The sequence below is a fragment of the Crocuta crocuta genome, unplaced genomic scaffold (genome assembly GCF_008692635.1).
Source record: "Crocuta crocuta isolate KB4526 unplaced genomic scaffold, BGI_CrCroc_1.0 scaffold10, whole genome shotgun sequence".
Classification (NCBI taxonomy): domain Eukaryota; kingdom Metazoa; phylum Chordata; class Mammalia; order Carnivora; family Hyaenidae; genus Crocuta; species Crocuta crocuta.
Genome location: NW_027527551.1, coordinates 6447095 through 6468426, shown reverse-complemented (window position 1 = coordinate 6468426; position 21332 = coordinate 6447095). Strand labels below are relative to the sequence as shown.

Genomic DNA, 21332 nt, shown 5'->3' with positions numbered 1-21332 from the left:
TTTGCAATTGTGACTGGGATCAGTTTCTTGATTTCTCTTTCTGCTGCTTCATTATTGGTGTATAAAAATGCAACCGACTTCTGTACGTTGATTTTGTACCCTGCAACTTTGCTGAATTCATGGATCTGTTCTAGTAGGCTTCTGGTGGAGTCTGTCAGTTTTCTATGTAGTGTATCATGCCGTCTGCGAAAAGTGAAAGTTTGACTTCTTCTTTGCCAATTCTGATGCCTTTTATTTCCTTTTGTTGTCTGATTGCTGATGCTAGGACTTCCAGCACTATGTTAAACAACAGTGGTGAGAGTGGACATCCCTGTCATCTTCCTGATCTCAGGGGGAAAGCTCTCAGTTTTCCCCATTGAGTATGATGTTAGCTGAGGGCTTCTTATAAATGGCTTTCATGATGTTTAAGTAAGTTCCTTCTATCTCGACTTTCTCCAGGGTCTTTATAAAGAAGGGATGCTGTATTTTGTCAGATGCTTTTTCTGCATCTATTGACAGGATCATATGGTTTTTATCTTTTCTTTTGTTAATGTGATGTATCGCATTGATTGATTTGTGACTATTGAACCAGCCCTGTAACCCAGGAATGAATCTCACTTGATCATGGTGGATAATTCTTTTTATGTGCTGTTGCNAGGTCTTCCAGACTTCTTCCTGCAGTTGATTTCAAGTTTCATAGCATTGTGATCTGAGAGTGTGCATGGTATGATCTCCATTCTTTTATATTTATTGAGGGCCACTTTATGTCCCAGTATGTGATCTATCTTGGAGAATGTGCCATGTACACTTGAGGAGTGTCTCAGGATGTAGAGTTCTATATATGTCTGTCAGATCCATCTGGTCCAATGTGCCATTCAAGTCCATTGTTTCTTTAGTGATTTTCTGTCTAGTTGATCTATCCATTGCTATAAGTGGAGTATTAAAGTCCCCTGCTATTAGCACATTCCTGTCCATAGATTGCTTCTGTTTGTGATTGTTTTATGTATTGGGTGCTCCCATATTCAGTTTGTAGACATTGATGATTGTTAGCTCTTCCTGATGGATAAATCCTGTAATTATTATATAATGCCCTTCTTCATCCTTTGCTACTGCCTTTACTTTAAAGTCCAGTTTATCTGATATAAGTGTAGCTACTCCAGCTTTCTTTTTTTTTTTTAAATGTTTCATTTATTTCTGAGAGAGAGAGACAGTGTGAACAGGGGAGGGTCAGAGAGAGAGGGAGACACAGAATCCGAAACAGGCTCCAGGCTCTGAGCTGGCAGCATAGGGCCCGACATGGGGCTCAAACCCATGAACTGTGAGATCATGACCTGAGCTGAAGTCAGATGCTGAACCGACTGAGCCACCCAGGTGGCCCTACTCCAGCTTTCTTTTGCCTTCCAGTAGCATGATAGATATTTCTCCATCCCTTTACTTTCAATCTGAAGGTGTCCTCAGGTCTAAAATGAGTTTCTTGTAGACAGCAAATAGATGGATTTTCTTTTTTTAATCCATTCTACTACCGTATGTCTTTTGACTGGAGCATTTAGTCCATTCACATTCAGTGTTATTATTGAAAAATATGGGTTTAGAGTCATTGTGTCCTTTGTAGGATTCATGTATGTGGTGGTGTCTCTGGTACTTTGTGTTCCTTGCAACATTTCCCTTATAGAGTCCCCCTCAGGATTTCTTGTAGGGCTGGTTTAGCGGTGAAGAGTTCTTTCAATTTTTGTTTATTTGGAAAGACTTTTATATCTCCTTCTATTCTGAATGACAGGCTCGCTGGATAGAAGATTCTTGGCTGCACATTTTTTTCTGTTCATCACATTGAAGATTTCCTGCCATTCTTTTCTGGCCTGCTAAGTTTCAGTAGATAGGTCTGTAATTACTCTGATAGGTTTCCCTTTGTATGTTAGGGCCCTTTTATCCCTAGCTGCTTTCAGAATTCTTTGTCCTTATGTTTTGCCAGTTTCACTATGATATGTTGTGCAGAAGATTGATTCAAGTTACGTCTGAGGGGTGTTCTCTGAGCCTCTTGGATTTCAATGTTTGTTTCCTTCCCCAGATTGGGGAAGTTCTTAGCTGTAATTTGTTCAAGTACTCCTTCAGCGCCTTTCCCTCTCTCTTCCTCTTCTGGAATTTATATGATACAGATATTGTTCTGTTTGATTGTATCACTCGGCTCTTGAACTCTCCTTTGTGTTCCTGGGTCAGTTTGTCTCTCTTTTTCCTGGCTTCCTCTTTTTCTATAATTGTGTCTTCTAATTCGCCTGTTCTCCTCTCTGCCTCTTCAATCTGTGCACCGGACACCTCCATTTTATTATGCAGCTCATTTATAGCATTTTTTAATCCATCAAAACTATTTTTAAGCTCCATAGTCTTTGTAGCAATAGCTTCTCTGATATCTTCCATGCTTTTTTCAAGCACAGCGATTTTATGACTATTTTTTTTGACTATTTTTTATGACTATTGTTCTAAACTCTTTTTCAGTTATGTTGCTTATATGTGTTTTGAGAAGTTCTTTAGTTGTCGTTTCTTCCTGGAATTTCTTTAGAAGAGAGTTCTTCTGTTTTGTCATTTTGGCTAGCTTTCTGTCCCTTGTTAGTTTTAAAAGCTTGTTATGCACTCTGCACCTGCAAGTGCAGGAAGTGTTCTTTTAATGGTGTCTCTTGGTATCTATTGTTGAGACTTTGGTTATTTTATTTCCCAACTCCTCATGGTATTTGGGACTCTCCACCATGTGTACTTTGGCTTGTTTCTTGTGGTAGCCCTATGAGGTTGTTTTCTCAGCAGACTCTGTCTCCTTTTCCTGCCAAACTCCTGCGGTTCAGTGTCCTATGGCTTCAGGCCTTCTCTGTTTGAGAGGTGGGGGTGAGCAAAGTGTACGGAGCTCCCTACTTCTCCACTATCTTGCCTCCTCCACTATTTATTTTTGAGACAGAAACACAGCATGAGCAGGGGAGGGGCAGAGAAAGAGGGAGACATAGAAATTGAAGCAGGCTCCAGGCTCTGAACTGTCAGCATGGAGCCCAGTGCGGGACTCAAACTCATGAACTGCGAGATCATGACCTGAGCTGAAGTTGGTTGCTTAACAGACTGAGCCACTCAGGCGCCCCTATGTTTATCTATGTTTTTCAGAGATATTGAAGTGTAGTTCTTTTTTGTGTATGGTGTTTTATCTGGTTTTGATATCTGGTCCAGGTAATGCTGACTTCAAAAAATGAATTTAGAAGTTTTAATTTCTTTTGTATTTTTTGGAATAATTTGAGAAGAATGGGTACTAACTCTTCTTTAAATGTTTGGTAGAATTCCCTGTGAAGCTATCTGGTCCTGGACGTTTTGTTGGGAGTTTTTTGATTACTGATTCAATGTCTTTGCTGGTTATTGGTCTGTTAAATTTTTCTATATCTTCCTGTTTCACTTTTGGTAATTAATATGTTTCTAGAAATGTATTCATTTCTTTTAGGTTGTCCAATTTCTTGGCATATCGTTTTCCATTAGGTTGTCTAATAATTGTATTTCTGTGGTGTTGGTTGTCATTTCTCCTCTCTCATCTGTGACTTTATTTATTTGGGTCCTTTCTCTTTTCTTATTGATGAGTCTGACTAAAGGTTTATCAATTTTATTAACTTTTTCAAAGAACCACCTCCTGACTTCATTGATATGTTCTATTATTTCTTTAGTTTCTATATCTTTTATTCTGCCCTAAACTTTATTTTTTCCTTCCTTATGCTTGCTCTGGGCTTCATTTGTTGTCCTTTTTAGCTCCTTCAGTTTAAGGTTAAGTTGTTTATTTGAGATTTTTTTTTCTTGCTTCTTGAGGTAGACCTGTGTTGCTGTATACTTCCCTCTTAGGACCACTTTTGCTGCATCCTGAAGATTTTGGACTGTTGTGTTTTCATTTTCATTTGCTTCCATGTATTTTTAAAATTTATTTTAATTTTATTTTTTTAGTTGACCCACTCATTGTTTAGTAGCATGTTATTTAACTTCCATTTATTTGTGGTTTATCCAGATTGTTTTTCGTATTGTTGACTTCTAGTTTCATAGTGTTGTGGTCAGAAAAGGTGCATGATATAATTTCGATCTTACTGAATTTTGTGAAGCCTGTTTTGTGGCCTAATATGTGATCTATTCAAGAGAATGTTCCATGTTCACTTGAAAAGAATATGTATTCTGCTGTTTTAAGATGGAATGTTCTGAATATATCTGTTGAGTCCATCTAGTCCAGTATATCATTCAAAGCCATGTTTCCTTGTTGACTTTCTGTTTAGATGATCATGTCTATTGATGTAAGTGGGTTGTTAAAGTCCCCTACTATTATTGTATTATTATCAGTTAGTCCTTTTATGTTTGTTATTAATTGTTTAAATAGTTGAGTCCTCCCATGTTGAATGCATATTTACAATTGTTATGTCTTCTTATTGAATTGTCTCCTTTCTTATTATATAGTGCCCTTCTTTGTCTCTTGCTAAAATGTCTATAATAATCAAAGCAATATGCATTTTAATACAGTTCATATCAAAATACCAACAGCACTTTTTACAGAGCTAGAACAAACAATACTAAAATTTGTATGGAACCGCAATCTTGAAAAAGAAAAGCAAAGCTGGAGGCATCACAATTCTGCACTTCAAGTTATATCACAAAGCTGTAGTAAGCAAAACAGTATGGTATCATATGTTCTAAATGTCGACATATAGATCAATGGGACAGAACAGATAACCTAGAAATGAACTCACAATGGTTACGAGTTAATAACCATGTGATTAATTAATCTACAACAAAGCAGGAAATAATATCCAATGAAAAAAGACAGTCTTTTTAATAAATGGCTTGAGAAAACTTGACAGCTACATGCAAAAGAATGAAACTAGACCATTTTCTTATACCATACACAAGAATAAATTAAAAATGGATTAGAGACCTAAATGTGATACCTAAAACAATAAAAATCCTAGAAGAGAACACAGGGCAGTAATTTATTTGACATTGCCCATACTAACTTCTTTTTAGATATGTCTCTTGAGGCAAGGGGAAAAAAAACCAAAAATAGACTAATGGGATTACACCAAAATGAAAAACTTCTGCACAGCAAAGGAAACAACCAATAAAACTAAAAGAGAGCCTACTGAATGGGAGAATATATTTGCAAATGACATATCCTTTAAAGGGTTAGTATCCAAAATATACTTATAAAACGTATAAAACTCAACACCCAAAAAACCAAATAATCTAATTAAAAATGTGCAGAAGGTACAAAAGACATTTTTCCAGAGAAGACATATAGATGGCCAACAGACACATGAAAAGATGCTGAATATCTCTCATCAAGGACATGCAAATCAAATAGTTAGAATGGCTAAAATGAACAACACACAAAAAAACAGGTGTTAGTGAGGATGTGGAGAAAGGGGAACCTTCTTGCACTGTTGCTGGGAATGCAAACTGGTCAGCCACTCTGGAAAACAGTATGGAGATTCCTCAAAAAGTTAAAAATAGAACTACCTGACAATCCAGCAGTTGCACTACTGGATATTTACCTAAAGAATACAGAAACACTAATTCAAAGGGATATATGCACTTCGATGTTTATAGTAACATTATGTATGATAGTCAAATTATGGAAACAGACATCGATTCATTCATCAATTGATGAATGGATAAAAATGTCACACACACACACACACACACACTCAAACACGACTGGAATATTACGCAGCCATAAAAAAGAATGAAACCTTGCCATTTGCAATGACATTGATGGAGCTAGAGAGTATACTGTGAAATGAAATAAGTCAGTCAGAGAAAGATAAATACCACATGATTTCACTCATCTGTGGAATTCAAGAAAAAAATAAGCAAAATGTTATAAAAAATGTATACCAAGAAACAGACTCTTAACTATAGAGAACAATCAGATGGTTACCATAAAGGAGATGTGGGGGGGAATGGGTCAAATGGGGATGAGGATTAAGGACTGCACTTGTAATGAGCATCAGGGGATGTATTTAATATTTAAGTGTGGAATCACTATATTGTACAACTGAAGCTAATATTACACTGTATGTTAGCTAGCTAGAATTCAAATAAAAACCTAAAACAAAAGCTGAACCACAGAATCAGTATTATGCTAAAAATAGTTTTAATAATAATGTTAAAAATGTTTTAAAAAGTAAATTCCAAGAAACTAAAAGAGGGAAATAATTAAGGATTGGACTTAATGAAATAAAAAACAAATAAACCATTTGATAACTCCAAAACATGGCTCTTTGAAGATATTAATACAATAGACAAATCTTTAGCAAGACTTATCAAGAATAAAAGATAAAAAGAAAAGGCAAATTTGGGTATTAAAAAGTGACAAAACACAAATATAGAGAACATTTTAAAAATTCAGGAGAGTATTATATAACAATACATTTAAAATTTATAAAAAAAGACAAGTTTATGGAAGAATATAACTTCTCACTACTGACTTTTGAAGAAATAGAAAACATGACTAGATTTATAGCCTTTAAAGAATTTGAATAAGTAGTTTAAAATCTAACTTCAAAAAATATTGAGCCCAGATTCTTTTAGAGATACGATGTAATTATCCTTCAAGGAACAAATGAGTGAAATTTTTCCTACAGAAGCTAATTTGTAGACTAGCGAGAGAGAGAGAGAGAGAGCTCCTAGTTAATTTTATGAGGCAAGAACAACCTTGATGAATTTAAAAGAATAACATGAGAAGATAAGTATAGGATAACTTTACTTATTTTCATAAACAAAGATATACTACATGAAATATTGGCAAACTGAATCCAGCAAAGTATAAAACATGACCAAATAGTATTTAGCCCCCAGATTAATGACAGTTTAACGCTGGAGTCTATTAATGTAATTTACATATTAACAGATTAAAGAGAAAAACTGAATTGCCAAATAGTCAAAATACAGTGACCATTCATGATAAAAACAGGTAGTAAACTGGAATTAGAAAGGAGCTTCCTTGGGGTCCTTGGGTAGCTCAGTTGGTTGATCGTCTGACCCTTGGTTTTGACTCAGGTCATGGTCTCATGGTTCCTGAGTTGGAGCCCTACACTGGGCTTCACGCTAATGGTGAGGAGCGTGCTTGGGATTCTCTCTCTCTTCCTCTCTCGCTGCCCCTCTCCCGCTTGCACTGTGTCTCTCAAAAATAAATAAACTTAAAAAAAAAGTAGCTTCCTTAAAATGTTCAAGATTATTTATCCAAAATGTATAACAAACTCATATTTAATAGTGACAATTTAGAAGCATTTCTTGACGTCAGTAACCTACTATCAGCGCTTTTATTCAACACTGTACTAGAAGTCCTAGTCAACATACTAAGAAAATAAAAAACATGAGGATTGGAAAGAAATGATAGTCATTATTTGTAGATAATGAGAGTCTACAGAGAAAATCCAGCAAAATTAAAATACATTAGAACTAAAAAGAGAGTTCAACAAGGTTCCTGGATAAAGAATAACATGCAAAAATCAGGACCATGCAAAAATCAGAGTTGCTGTACTCCAGCCACAAATAATTAGTAAAAAGAATTGTTCAAAATAGCTATTAAAACAACAGAAAAAATCAAACCATAGATGGTTAAAACTTTTAGGAGAAAACTATAAATTTTATTGAAGAACATAAAATAAATGTGGGGACGTTCATGCTTATGAGTGGGAAGCCTAAATACTACAAATACTTTCTTGGTGGAAATAGCTCTATGATGCACTAGTGGGCTCTCTCAGCCCCTTCACTCTTCCACCAACACGAGCAGAGTGACTTAATTGATAAACCTGGGAAGATTAAACTGGGCATGTTTAGCTCTTGTCTTTTCTGTCTTGGAAAGGAATTTATTGCTAGGAGAATGCCCTCTCCTCATATGTGGAAAGAATTCACTCAAGCATTTCCTTTTACTGGGTGCTCAGGATCTCCTATTTCTGGGATCTGTTAGCAGAGCCAATTGGCTTTCTTGTGAAGCTGAGCAAAATATTTTCACCTCTCCCCAAATTAATGTATATATTCAATGCAATTCCAATTAAAATGTCAATAAGACTTTCATATACCTTCAAAAGCTGTTTCCTTAAACTCCTAGGAAGTGTAATGGGCCAAGAACAGCCAAGACAGTGAAGAAAGAAAAAGAGAAGGAGGAAGAGAAGGCAAATTGGAGGTGCTTATTCTCCTAGACACCAAAACTTAATATAAAACTTTGATAACTAACAAAGTATAATATTGGTACAGGGATTGACAATAGTCTAATGAATACAACACAGAATCTGGAAACAGATCCTTTTATATATGACAATGGCAGATTATATTATAGCCAGTTGTAATAGGACAGTAGTCAATAAATTGTGTTTAGACAACTGACTATACATATGGAAACATGAAAAATTCTCACATATAAAAATTAATTATATACAACTATAAGTAAATTAACTGATAAATTAGAAAAGTAACATACTCACTGGATTGCCATAAACTGTAAGCTCTCTGAGAGAAGAGATACCATCAAGTTTTTCCAGTTCTGCCATATCCTGTTCCAAAGTTAATCAATAAGTTATTATTTGGTTGGATCCAAGTCTTCAAATATACACTGATTTGTAGTAATCATATGTAAGTGTTGAATTGCAGCTAGCTCATGGCTGAATTCTCCAAAGTGAGCTTGAGTGAGAAACTCTGTGATGTTAATTAAGGACAGATCTATGTACAATTAATTCCAAATGCATGATTGGTAAAGACGATATTCTAATATGGGAAATAAACTGTACAGCAGTACTTGCAAGAAAAGACCAAATTTCTTCTCGGAAAAGTTATAATCTAAGGCTAAGATTATAGTTGGTTAATCCCCCCAGAGGGCTGACTAAGAAGTGTGGAAAAGAAGGTGAATCCAGTCTAAATAATTTTAAACACAACCTTAACCTTAAAGGCACATATGATATTGAGTGGACTGCATCCTCATATGTTTTCTGGGAGTATTTATAGTTGGAAAACTATTTTTCTAGTTGAATGACTTGTCTTCCCTATGGATGAGATTATTTATTATTGTCTAACATTGCTGAAACTTTGTGAGTACATTTTAATTTTTGCAAAATTATTTTTATATGCTATTTCTGTAAAAATTTAGGCAACAAGCTCAGCTTCAGTTTGCTGCTAGTTTATAGTAATAAAATAAAGTTATTGAGATGCTCCTATTCTTATTTGGATTGACAAGTAGACACAGCAAGTTCATCTCCTAAATTTAGACCTATTTTAGACCATTTGGAAGTGGAATTTGACTACAATGACTGATCTTAGCAATTTTGATCTTAGAAGTATCATAAATTTAGGAGGACTTTGAAAAAGTTCTGACCAATTATCTATAGAGATATTATGTGTTTGACTCGCAGGTAATTCCTATCTGTGGAACTAAAGCCTGACTGGAAAGCATAGAAATGTGAAAAGTCTTTTCTCAATCATTTCCTCTAATGAAACAGAGTATAACAGTATTTAGTAGTGAAGTATTTCTAATCAAAATGTCTTCTCATGGAAGATATTAATGTGAGAAATGGAGTGTTAAATTTGTGGATGATAATGCTGGTATAAAGAGACATCCAGAAAACTAATATGTTCATAATTGGGAAACAGGGCTAATGGCTTCTTATTTATTTATTTATTTAATGTTTATTTTTTATTTTTGAAAGAGAGAGTATGAGTGAGTAAGGTGCAAAAAGAGAGGGGGACAGAGGATTCGGAGCAGGGTCAGAGCTACCAGCAGAGAGCCCGATGCAGGGCTTAAAGTCATGAACCATAAGATCATCACCTGAGCTGAAGTGAAATGCTCAATTGACTGAGCCACCTATGTGCCCTGTTCCATTTTTAATGTAGGGTATTTTTTATAATGGTGTGTTGGACTTAGTACTGGCTCAAAAAAGGTCAATTGGTAAATTTTCAGGAATTATGTAAGATGGTGTTTTAGCTTGAATTTGGTCATGAGGGAAGAAATTATACCATGGAAATTGGCAAATGCTGTTGATCAGGATTTTCCCCCTCCTGGAATGCCAGCTGTTAAACATTAACCAGCACATCAATGGTTGTTATCTATGAGTACATTTTCAGGATAAGCACTTTCAGCAATCATGGTAATAGCCTAGTTAGGTAACAGCTAGTTAGGCTTAGATTGGGGCCTTTCATTTAGAGCAAGAAGTAGCAATGGACTATTTCCTGGAGTCATTTCCAGCTTCAGGCGATTACTGAGATTTAAAATTAGACATAGTTGTCAAATGCCTGATAGAGGAATCATTTAGACACAGGATTCAAATAGTACTGTAAAGCTGAATTAAATAACTCACCTTTCAGTTGTGTTTCTCAGATTCTACTTATGAAGGCAGGACTATAGGCAACAATTTGCCAAATCTACATTATGGGTCATGATGGCTAAGTGAAAAGCTTCACACTAGAGTCTATTATCAAGGATATACAGTTTATGAAAGATTTTAAAGTAGGTTAATGTGGTGGGGCTGCATATAACTTCATTTGAAGTGTTGTTTTCCAAATTTTTCTAAGCCTTTTCCCTCCTATTCTAGAAGTCTTTATCAACCCAAGGGTTATAATCTGATTGCCTATTTGTAGAAATTAATGCTGTTGTTGCCTACCCATGTTGGTATGAATCCAGAGGAAAAAAATCTCACCCTCAAAGAAAATTTGAATGGAGAGTTAAGAATTTTGAAGAACACAATATTTTGAGTAGAATTAAACAGAATCTCTAACTTAACTTTTTTACTCATCTCAGTTCATCTTTTTCCAGCTAAGTGTATACTCATATTAAGGTACTATAATATTGGTAGTTCAAATAAGTTTGATGGTATAATGATCAATCTAAGTTCTAGAAAAATACTACTTCAAGAATAAAAATAAACAAAAGAGGACTGATCACTAAACAATCAATACCTCCCTTCACTCATATATGATATATCTACATATACTGATATATACATAAGTTCAGTATATATACATATCTTGATATATGTATAAGTTCCCATGATTTATCATATAGTTTGTCCATTAGCCTCTATATTAAATTTTGATAAAAAATAACCTTGAATAGGCATTATCCTGCTTGAATTACTAGAGAGGAAGTTGTTACAACGGCAGATCTGCCATTCATTCATCTCCTTTAGGGACTTAGGAGGGTGGGGATGTGGGCAGGGATACGCCTGGGAAAAATCAGGTTTTCTGGTCCAATTTCTTTGTTATGCTGGTAAATAGCTGTGCTGTCAAGTGGACCAATAATATTCATTAGGAAGGCCCTTATATATGGAGACGCTTTTAGCAGTATCTCCCTGGTTAAGGACTGTTTATGGTAAAGAAACCTAAAACTATAGAATTATCAGGCATGGCTCCCTATAAAATATCATGTAAACTCAAGTATAAAGTGGAGGTATTTCATAAATGAAACACTCCCTTGTTATGAGATCACTCACAAAAAAATCTCTCACACAAAATCTCACTTGGAGATCTTATATTTCAATCTAAGCTAGACAGTATGTAGAAAGAAAGGATCTGAGAAGCCATAGTAATATCTCAGACCCTGTGTCTGAGATATTGAAATTATTAGTAAAGCTTGGTACTAGGTAAGATCTGATTCATGTTAAGTATGGTATGACAATCCTTTGTGTCAGCTCAGTTGCTGTCAGTGGAAAGATTTTCCACTGGGTTGCAATTTTCCAGTTTAGATGTACTCTGAATAAAACTTTGTAAGAACCTTGCCAGTTTAGAAGGCTTTTCTCAGATAAATGTTGTTTGAACTTTGATAAAAGTAGTTGTATGCCATTTTTCTCTGTATGTATATTTCCTAGTTGCTATGTAGAAAAGGACAGGGCTCACAATTTCCTTCTAGCCTTGAACAGGCATTTATATCACTACAGAAAAGACTTTCTGAACTCTAGCAAGTAGAGCCACAAACAAATATTGATTGCATAATTACTATGTACTAGGCACTATGCTATATACTGATCAAATGTGGGCAAGATATACTTGGTCTCTGCTCNTCCTAGTTGCTATGTAGAAAAGGACAGGGCTCACAATTTCCTTCTAGCCTTGAACAGGCATTTATATCACTACAGAAAAGACTTTCTGAACTCTAGCAAGTAGAGCCGCATATTTTTGGCTGACAATCCACATTTCACTTTGTCTTTGAGATTGTCTTAGAGGTATTGTGGGCAAAAGTAGTAAAATTGGTAAGAAAGAGGCTAACAGATCATCACCAAAGCACTGAGAGAAATGTTAGGGCTGTATAAGGTTATGTATACCTTCAACCCTCTTATCTGAATACTGTGTTAGGAGAGAGTCTGGGCAGGCTCATTGGGACAGTGTCTGTTGAAAATAGGTTGAATTCTGAACAGGTCCTAAAGCAGGACCTTATATAGGGAAGACTTGAATCAGTAGAGATGGAATATTAAAGTCAGGTCAAGATCTATTATCAGGAATTGATTCAAGTGTCAAGTAGACCAAGGACATATGCCAAGTTTAAAGCACCAGAGGAAGTCTGGGATTGAGATGTGGAAATAAATAGCTTGGAACAAGAGCAGTCAAGAACAAAAGAGATCTCTTAGAGAGGACTGCTGGAGGAGCCTTAGAACATTTAGAGCTAACTTTTTTTTAGTAGGTGAATACATGTGGGATAGGTTGGATTTATAAATCTAGAAGCAGAGTGAACATCTTTGCATCACAGACTATTTATATGTCTCTGCTTCGTGGAGTATTTATATGGCATATAAATGATAATTAACACAGTAGCAAAGTTTCCACTGATGTGTTTGGAAGCTTTATGTTCAGAGGAGCTAAATCTTGTAATTTCATAACAAAAAACAAAAAATGTTACCTGGATTTTATTATATCCTAGGAAGAGTTTCTCAAGTTTTGCCAAAGATTGTAATTTGCTCAGCTCTCGTAGTCTATTTTCTTCCAGATGAAGTGCCAGCAGTGAGCTTGGTTTGGCAAAGGCACTGTCATTAAATGCTCTGATGCGGTTATGGTCTACTACCAATTCCTGAAGGTCTACTAAATTGTCAAGCCCTTCAATTTGACTGATTTCATTCCCTGAGGAAAGATAAGTTATGATATGTCAAGCGAGCCCAAACTTACTGAGTAAAAGGTTACCTATCTTCCCTTAAATATTTTTTATAAAATAATTTTTAACAAATAAAATATTAAAAAGAACATATTTCCAAGGAGAAATGGAAATGTAGTTTATAGGATGGTAGAATCATCATCAAATAATATGTGCTAAAATTTCTCCTTTATGTTTGAGAGATCAAGATGTGATGCATACAATGTGCTGAACTGACCCAATCTGTCTGTTCAGTAGTTAAGTGCTAAAATAGTTGGTATTGACAAAAGCAGATGTATAAAAGTGCTGCAAAAGATATACTTCTTGAGTATATCTGATTTTTCTAATGGGTATTCAAATAGGTATATCTAAATATTTTTTAAAATAAATGAATTTGTTATATTGTTAAGTTGGAAGAATAAACCTTAATTATGCTGTTCTTTATTTCTCAACATATTTTTGCACAATAGCCACATTAAAAAATTAGAAATGAATTAAGCATTGCATTCTATAAAATCTCAATCCTTTCTCTGTAACTCATTATTTCTCTCTACTGTAGCATTCGATAGCTTTGTAAGTATTAATAATAATTATAATTAATAAGAAGAGGAGACCCTTGAGTTGACAAAATGCTTTTAAATGTGTTTTCTAATAGATTCTCAAAATAGGACAGAGAAAATGTTATCATTTTTTAATAATCAGAAAACTGAGAAGTCAGAGGTATTCAGTGACTTGCATAGGGACATAAAAGTGGCAACACCAGGCCTAACCTAGACCTTTTACATTTTAAGCTCAGTGATGTTTCTACTATGCCACACTATATTTCATTCACTATTCATCCTCCTTGTTTGTTATGGGCTGAATCGTGACATCCTCCCCACCCCCAAATTTGTATGTGGAAGTCCTAACCCCAGTACCTCAGAATGTGGCTGTTTGGAGGTAGGGTCTTTAAAGAAGTAGCTATGGTAAAATAAGGTCATTGGGGTGGGCTCTAATCCAATATGTCTGGTGTCCTTATAAGAAGATATTAGGACACAGATGCACATAGAGAGAAGGCCATTTGAAAAGAAGCCATCTAAAAGCCAAAAATAGAGGCCTTCAGAAGTGACCAACCCTGCACAGAACTAAATCACAGGCTTTGAAACTTTACCAGTGCCTTGCTTGTAAATGAAAAAAAAGTTTATTCAAGTCAGATTGAGAAAAGTGACTCAGTTGTGTTCATATATTACCTTCATGAAATTATGCATTTAGACAGTCACTTTTAATATTTTAAGGCCAATGGTGTAAAAAATCCTTATGGGATAGCTTCAGGATAGCTTCAGGTACTGAATAATGTCTGCCACAGCACACTTTTGGCAGTATTCATTTTAGAAGGTTCATTAAACAGATTTAAGAAAGAAAACTCCAAAACTAATCTGAATGTGATTTCAGGGGTCTTAACATTTCTTTAACTAGGAACATTAATCATTGTTTGAAAAACTCCCACTTATTCAACTAAATAGTTAAATTTTAGATAAATTTGACTCCTAATCTTTAAGATTCTAACTTGATGCCATACAGCCTTACTCTGCCCTTTCCCAAAGATTCACCATCCCCATCTTCTTGCAAATTTAACACAGCAGATAAAAGGTTGGTTCATAAGCTCTCTCTTCCGGACCTTGGCCAGGCCTCATCTTATCATTGCTTTTATTTGTGTACTTCCCTATACAGCTTTTGCCCTCTTTCTTCTTTAGATTGATCTCAGAACCATCTCCTTCTGTTCGGTCTTTAACCTAACTTACTGTTTTATAAACCTCCAAATATGCTCATAACTTGACTAGCCACCTTCTTACCCCTTACCTTATTTTTAGGGACAAGCTCCTCAAGTATGCAGCCTCTATCTGTTGTCTTTACTGCCCATGGAACTACTTCCCTCTATATTGTTTTCACTTTGATTTTTGCTTTTTGCATGTTTACAAATCTGATCTTCTGGTGATTATCAATGCTCTTCTTTTTGTTTAATCCAGTTTTCTGCATTCAATATTTTTTTCAAAGATCTTTTTTTAAAAATTTTTTATATTTATACTTATTTTTGAGAGACAGAGAGAGGGACAGAGTAGAAGTGGGGGAGGGGCAGAGAGAGAAGGAGACACAGAATGTGAAGCAGGCTCTAGGCTCTGAGCTGTCAGCACAGAGCCTGATGCGGGGTTTGAACTCATGAACTGCGAGATCATGACCTGAGCCGAAGTTGGTCACTTAACTGACTGAGCCACCCAGGCGCCCCAGTATTTTTTTCAAAGATCTTATTCTTTCCCTCATTTGACTTTGAGGCCATTCATCCTTTCTTCCTCTGACATTTAGAGTCTCTATTTCTTGGGGCATCTGGCTGGCTCAGTCAATAGAGCATGTGCCTCTTGATCACAGGGTCCTAAGTTCGAAACCCATGTTGGGTATGGAGCCTACTTTAAAAAAATGCCTAGGGTCTGCATTGGTTGGTTTTCTTTCAACATTTCTTATAGGACTGCTTTATTGGTTCTTAGTTCTTCAGCTTTCTTAATTCTGGGTTTGGGGTTAGTGGGATGTATATATCGGGAGAGGTGTCTCCATATCTCTTTTGGCCTTTTATTCTTTCTCTATGTTTACTTCCTCAGTAAGCACATACACTTATGACTCCATCTGTCACCTCCTTTGGTATAATTTTTAGTCCTGACCCGTGGTCCAGTACTATTGCTTAAAAAATTTCCATTTTTACATCTCAAATAGTCATAACACAACCTGATCATTCCTTACTGCAAATTAGCAGCCTTTCCCAATGACTTTATCTAGCTTTATTACTTCCTTTTGCCCAATCTCCTAATGAAATCATGAAAACATCTTGAACAAAAATATTTTTCATCTCCGTATATATCTAATTAGTCACTAAGTCCTAATATTTCCTTCTTTTAAAATGCATTTTGGAGTCACCTTTTACTCACCCTTCCCAGTGACACCACTCTAGCCCAGATCCTTATTATGTCTTATGTGGATAGAAAATGCATATGTTTTGGAGTCAGACCAGAGCTGTGTTTGACTCTGTATTACACCATTCACTGGTGCAAACTTAGGTAAATTATTTAACCCCACTGAGATTCAATTTTTTTTTTTTGCAAAATGTATATAAAACTACTTATCATGTTGAATTGCTGTGTGGGTTTTATGAGATAATCTATGCAAACAAATACTTTGCCTAATGACCCAATCAATAAGTGGTAGCCATTATTGTCAGAGTCAACTGCCCCACTTTCTGCATAAGGCTGCTCCATTCTGATTTGCCATGCTGACATAGCAAGAGAACACACTCCCCTTTTATATTATTAGATTAAAAGAAAATTTCCAGGGCTAGGTTGCTTGCATTTTTTTTGTACATCTGTGTATTTTTTAAAAATCTGTAATTTTTTGTGCTCAATTTCTTGTTCTTTTAAGGCTAAGTCTCCATGGTTGACACAACTCACAAGCACCTTTGATAGGCAAAAAGATGCATTGAATTTTTTAAAATATGGTCTAGAAAAGCCTGTCTTTCAGAAAAAAGTTACTATACTCAGATCAACTATAGAGATATCTCCCCACATGTCTCAATGATGGATCCTCCAATCTTTCTTCAGTGTCATTAAATAATTATTGTTAGACTAATGTTTCAAACTGTTCTTTTCTCATTCTACTTTTCTAAAGATTTACAACTCTTACCCATTTTTAATTGCAAAATGAGCAGTATACTTCAAATTGATCATGTTTAGAAGCTTTATAACTCTCTCAGAGAAGTGCACACTCTGTTTTTATCAGGTTGGTCCCTTTCCAAGTGTTGGTCCATCAACACCACAGCTGCGCTCTTGTGACCCTTCTCCCCACTACTTGCAAAACTGTTGGTCATGTTCACCTTCCATCTAAATTCTATCAGTCTTTCAAAGAGTCCCATATATGTTTCAATTTATCTTTTCTTTAAACTTACTGCACTTAAATTGGTAATGGATAGTTACTCGGAACTGATTCATCTTTCTTTCAGTATATTTCCATAGGTAGATCTTAAACTACTTTAGATCGACGATCTTAGTTATATGTAATTACAATAATATAGTGCTTCTGTATATTTCTTAGTACCTAGCCCAATTCTGGATTTAATAATTTCTTGTGACTTTCTCACTGGTTACTTTCTATTGTTTTTTTAACTGAATAGGATATAAGAGTAAGTTATGATATAATACCATATATAGCCCCAGAACATTGCATTTTCTAGGGGCACAGATGCAATATTCTCTAGTCCTAGAATATTGCATTTACATTATTTATGTGAATTACCAAAGAAAACCCCATTAGTGATTACTAAAATATTTTTGTCAATCTGTTTTAAGTAAATGTTCATGCAGGATTATCAAAATCAATTTTTAATAATAAGCACATTGACAGTGTGGCTACTCACCTTGTAGAAAGAGGAATTTTAAATTTCTTAGTCTATTAAGCTGTAGCTGAATTAAATTACAAATTCCATTATAGCCCAAATGAAGAACTTCTAAACTATGCATTATTGGAGGCAAATTTTCACTGTTTGTTGTATCTCTGAAACAGACATGTAAGTTTGAGCCCATAAACTTAGTTTCAAACAAGCTATATCATAAAAAGTCTGATATGTAATTACTCTAAGTTGAAGTTTAACAAAATTACCAGTATATCATAATTAAATAATATTATCTTTGTATTTTATATAATAATCACTTTTATTCTTAAAATAAAAACTATTTTTGTATAGTAAATACAAAGTACAGAAAGAGTTACTTGAAATGAAAAGCAAATGCCTGCACAATCAAGCAAGAAAAAAAGATGCATTCAGATTGGAAAAGAATAAGTAAAACTGTCTTTATTCAGATGACATGATTTTGTATTTAGAAAATCCTAAAGAATCCACCAAAACTCTATTGTTGCAGTAATAAACAAGCTCAGCAATGTAATGTAATGTAAAACTTAATATTAAAAAATTAATTGAATGTCTACATATCATCAAAAAACTGAGCATGAAATCAAGAATTTTACTCACAATAGAATAAAAAAGAACAAAATACTCCAGAAGAAATTTAACAAAAGCAGCATAAAATGTATACACAGAAAACTACAAAATACTGCTGAAATAAATTAAAGATCTATATAAGTGGAAAAATACTCTATATTCATTGATTAGAAGAGTCAATGTTACTAAAATGGCAGTTTTCCCTAAAATGATCAGTAGATTAAATGTAATCTCCATCAAAAGTCCAGAGATTTCTACCCCCAGAGAAAACCCATCTTATCCTAAGATGGTTATTTATAAGGAAATTTAAGAAACTCAGAATATCCAAAATAATCTTTAAAAAGAACAAAGTTGGAGGGCTTATAATCTTTGATACCAAAACTTTTAAGCTGCAGTGATCAGACCAGTCTGGTACTGGCAAAAGGATAGAGAGATCAATGGAATATAATTTAGAGTCAGGAGTAAACTTTTATACTTATGGTGAATTGATTTCAACAAAGGTAACAAGACAATTCAGTGGGGGAAAGGGTAGTATTTTATTTATTTTTATTTTATTTTTTATTTTATTTATTTTTGGGGGGATTGGGGGAGAGAGCACGCACACATGCACGGGCAAGGGATGAGGCTGAGAGAGAATCTTAAGCAAGGTACATGCCTGGTGCAGAGCCCGACGTGGGGCTTGAAATCACGAGTGTGAGATCATGACCTGAGCCAAAAGAAAAAGTTATTCACTTAACTGAGTCACCCACATGCCCCAAGGGTAGTACTTTGAACAGATGGATAGCCACATGTAAAAAGATGAATTTAGAGCTAACATTTTACCTCATAACATACACAAATATATGAGAAACGTGTCCAGAATATAAGAGAAAAAACATAAACCTTTTTGAATAAAACATGAGAAAATATTTGACCTTAGATTAGACAAGGAGTTGTTAGATACAACACCAAAATCACTGTAGGAGAAAAAGTTGGTAAGTTGGACTTTATCAAAACTTAAATTCCTTTAAAAGACACCATTTAAGGAAATGAAAAAGTGAGCCATTGACAGAAAATGCTTATAAGTCAATGAGATTTTCACTTCAAATCCACGAGAATGGTTATAATAAAAAGACAATAACAGGTATTGGTGAGGATGTGGAGAAATTAGAATCCCCATAAACTGTTCTTAGTAATGTAAAATGGTGCAACCACTTTGGAAAAACTGTTTTGGCATTTTCTTAAAAAGTTTAACATTAAATTACTATATGACCCAGAATTTCACTCCTTGGTTTCTACCCAAGAGAAAAACACAAGTGCTCACAAATACTTCTACACAAATATTTTAGCAGCATTATTAATACTAGCCTCAAAGTGTAAACAATCCAAATGTCCATCAGCTGTTGAATGGATTAACGTCACGTGGCACAGCCATACAATGGAATACCTAACATATTCAGCTATAGAAAGGAATGAACTATGAATATATGCTGAGCCTCAGAAGTCAGTTATAAAAGACCACATATTATATGATTCTATTTATAGGAAGTATCTAGAAAACACAACTCTATAGAAAATGGATTATCAGTTTCTTAGAGCTAGAGGCAGGAAAATGAACAGACTGCAAATGGACATGATGGATCTTTCTGGTGCATGATGGAAATGTTCTAAAACTATGTTGTGGTAATAATTACACAATTATAAAGTTAGTAAAAATTATACACTTAAAATGAATGAATATGTTATGTAAACTGTATTTCAGCAAAGCTGTTGAAAAATATGAATAGTCTCCAATATAAATGATGGGTATAAGTAAAATGTTCACTGCTGTTTTGATCAATCTAGCCTCAAACTGGAAACAACCCAATTGCTCATCAACAATAAATGAATAAAAGAAATAAGATTATTCTGGTGATTTTTCTATCTATACTCTCCATGTTTTTTTGCTCTCACAAATTAACAGATGATTACATTGTCTTTGATCCTAAATAAATCCTAAAATAGATTAAAAACACAAAAAATGGATGAACAACTGTCATATAACCTACATAATGGTATAAAACGCAGCAGTAAAATGAAATAAATTACTAACATTTGGAACAATATAGATGAATCTCAAAAGAATTATGCCAAGTGAAAGAAGCCAGATAGAAAAGACTTCTTACTATATGATTGTAATCATATGAAATTTTATAAAAAGGCAAAATTATAGTGATAGAAAGCAGATCAAATAGTTGTTTCCAGGGCCTAGGGTGTGTGTGTGTGGGGAGAGGGTTATAAAAAGATATAAGTTTCTGGGATGGGAATAGTTTGTACCTTGATTGTAGTAATGTTTATGTGACTGAATACATTTGTCAAAACTCAAGAAACTGTACACTTAGATTGGTGAGTTTTATTATATGTAAATTATACTTCAATAAAGGTAGATGAAAACATAAGGAATGTTCTTCATTAGGATAACTGGAATGAAAGTATTCTGTCCTTATGGTATTGGCACAAAAACAGACACATAGACCAATAGAATAGAATTAAGAACTCAGAATTGGACCCAAAACTGTACAGCCAACTAACCTTTGACAAAGCCGGAAAGAGTACTNAGGAGGGCACTTGTGGGGATGAGCATTGGGTGTTATATGGAAACCAACTTGACAATAAACTATTAAGAAAAAAGGAAAGTATTCTGTCTTGGAGATCTCTCTCTCTCTCTCTCTCTCTCTCTCTGTCTCTCCCCGTTTATCTGTCTTCATGTTCTACCAGAAATGTGTGGGAAGGTGAGAGGTATGTCCTCATTTTCTAAAGTATCTTTTCTATTGGTGCTGGGGCATTAAGTGACCAGGTAAATTATTTAGAAACATAAACAAAACAAAAATTAAAAGTTAAAATAAACTAAGTTCATGCTACTGGGTAAGAAAGGAGTTATTTTGTTGGGTGAAGAAAATGCTCTTGAACTAGATGGGGGTTGCATAGTAGTTGTATAACTTTGTGTATATACTAAAATAATCACTGCATTGTTTAGGGTGAGTGTTATGCTATGTGAATTGTATCTCAATTTAAAAAACATTACATATACAACATTTTTTCATATTCTTTTTTCTTTTTTTATTAATGGGTAATAAATGTTGGAAGCAGGGAAAAAGCAATGACAAAAGACTATTTGAGTATCTTTTTATTTGTGACATTTATTATTGGTATGTAGCTATCAAGTAAGATAAATGTATGTTATTGCTATCACTAATGCGACTGACTGCTTTTTAGACTCCC

General features: G+C 34.6%; 1 protein-coding gene across 1 annotated transcript in view; it reads right to left on the bottom strand.

The window, feature by feature from the left end:
- LRRC9 (leucine rich repeat containing 9) overlaps window positions 1-21332 on the bottom strand; it is a 111925-nt gene that overhangs the window by 11356 nt on the left and 79237 nt on the right. The window contains exons 27-29 of the mRNA XM_077768894.1: window positions 17511-17647; window positions 12851-13068; window positions 8457-8525 (exon numbers count right to left, since the gene is read on the bottom strand). Of these exons, the coding sequence (XP_077625020.1) occupies window positions 8457-8525; window positions 12851-13068; window positions 17511-17647 (424 nt within the window). The remainder of the gene's footprint in view (window positions 1-8456; window positions 8526-12850; window positions 13069-17510; window positions 17648-21332) is intronic.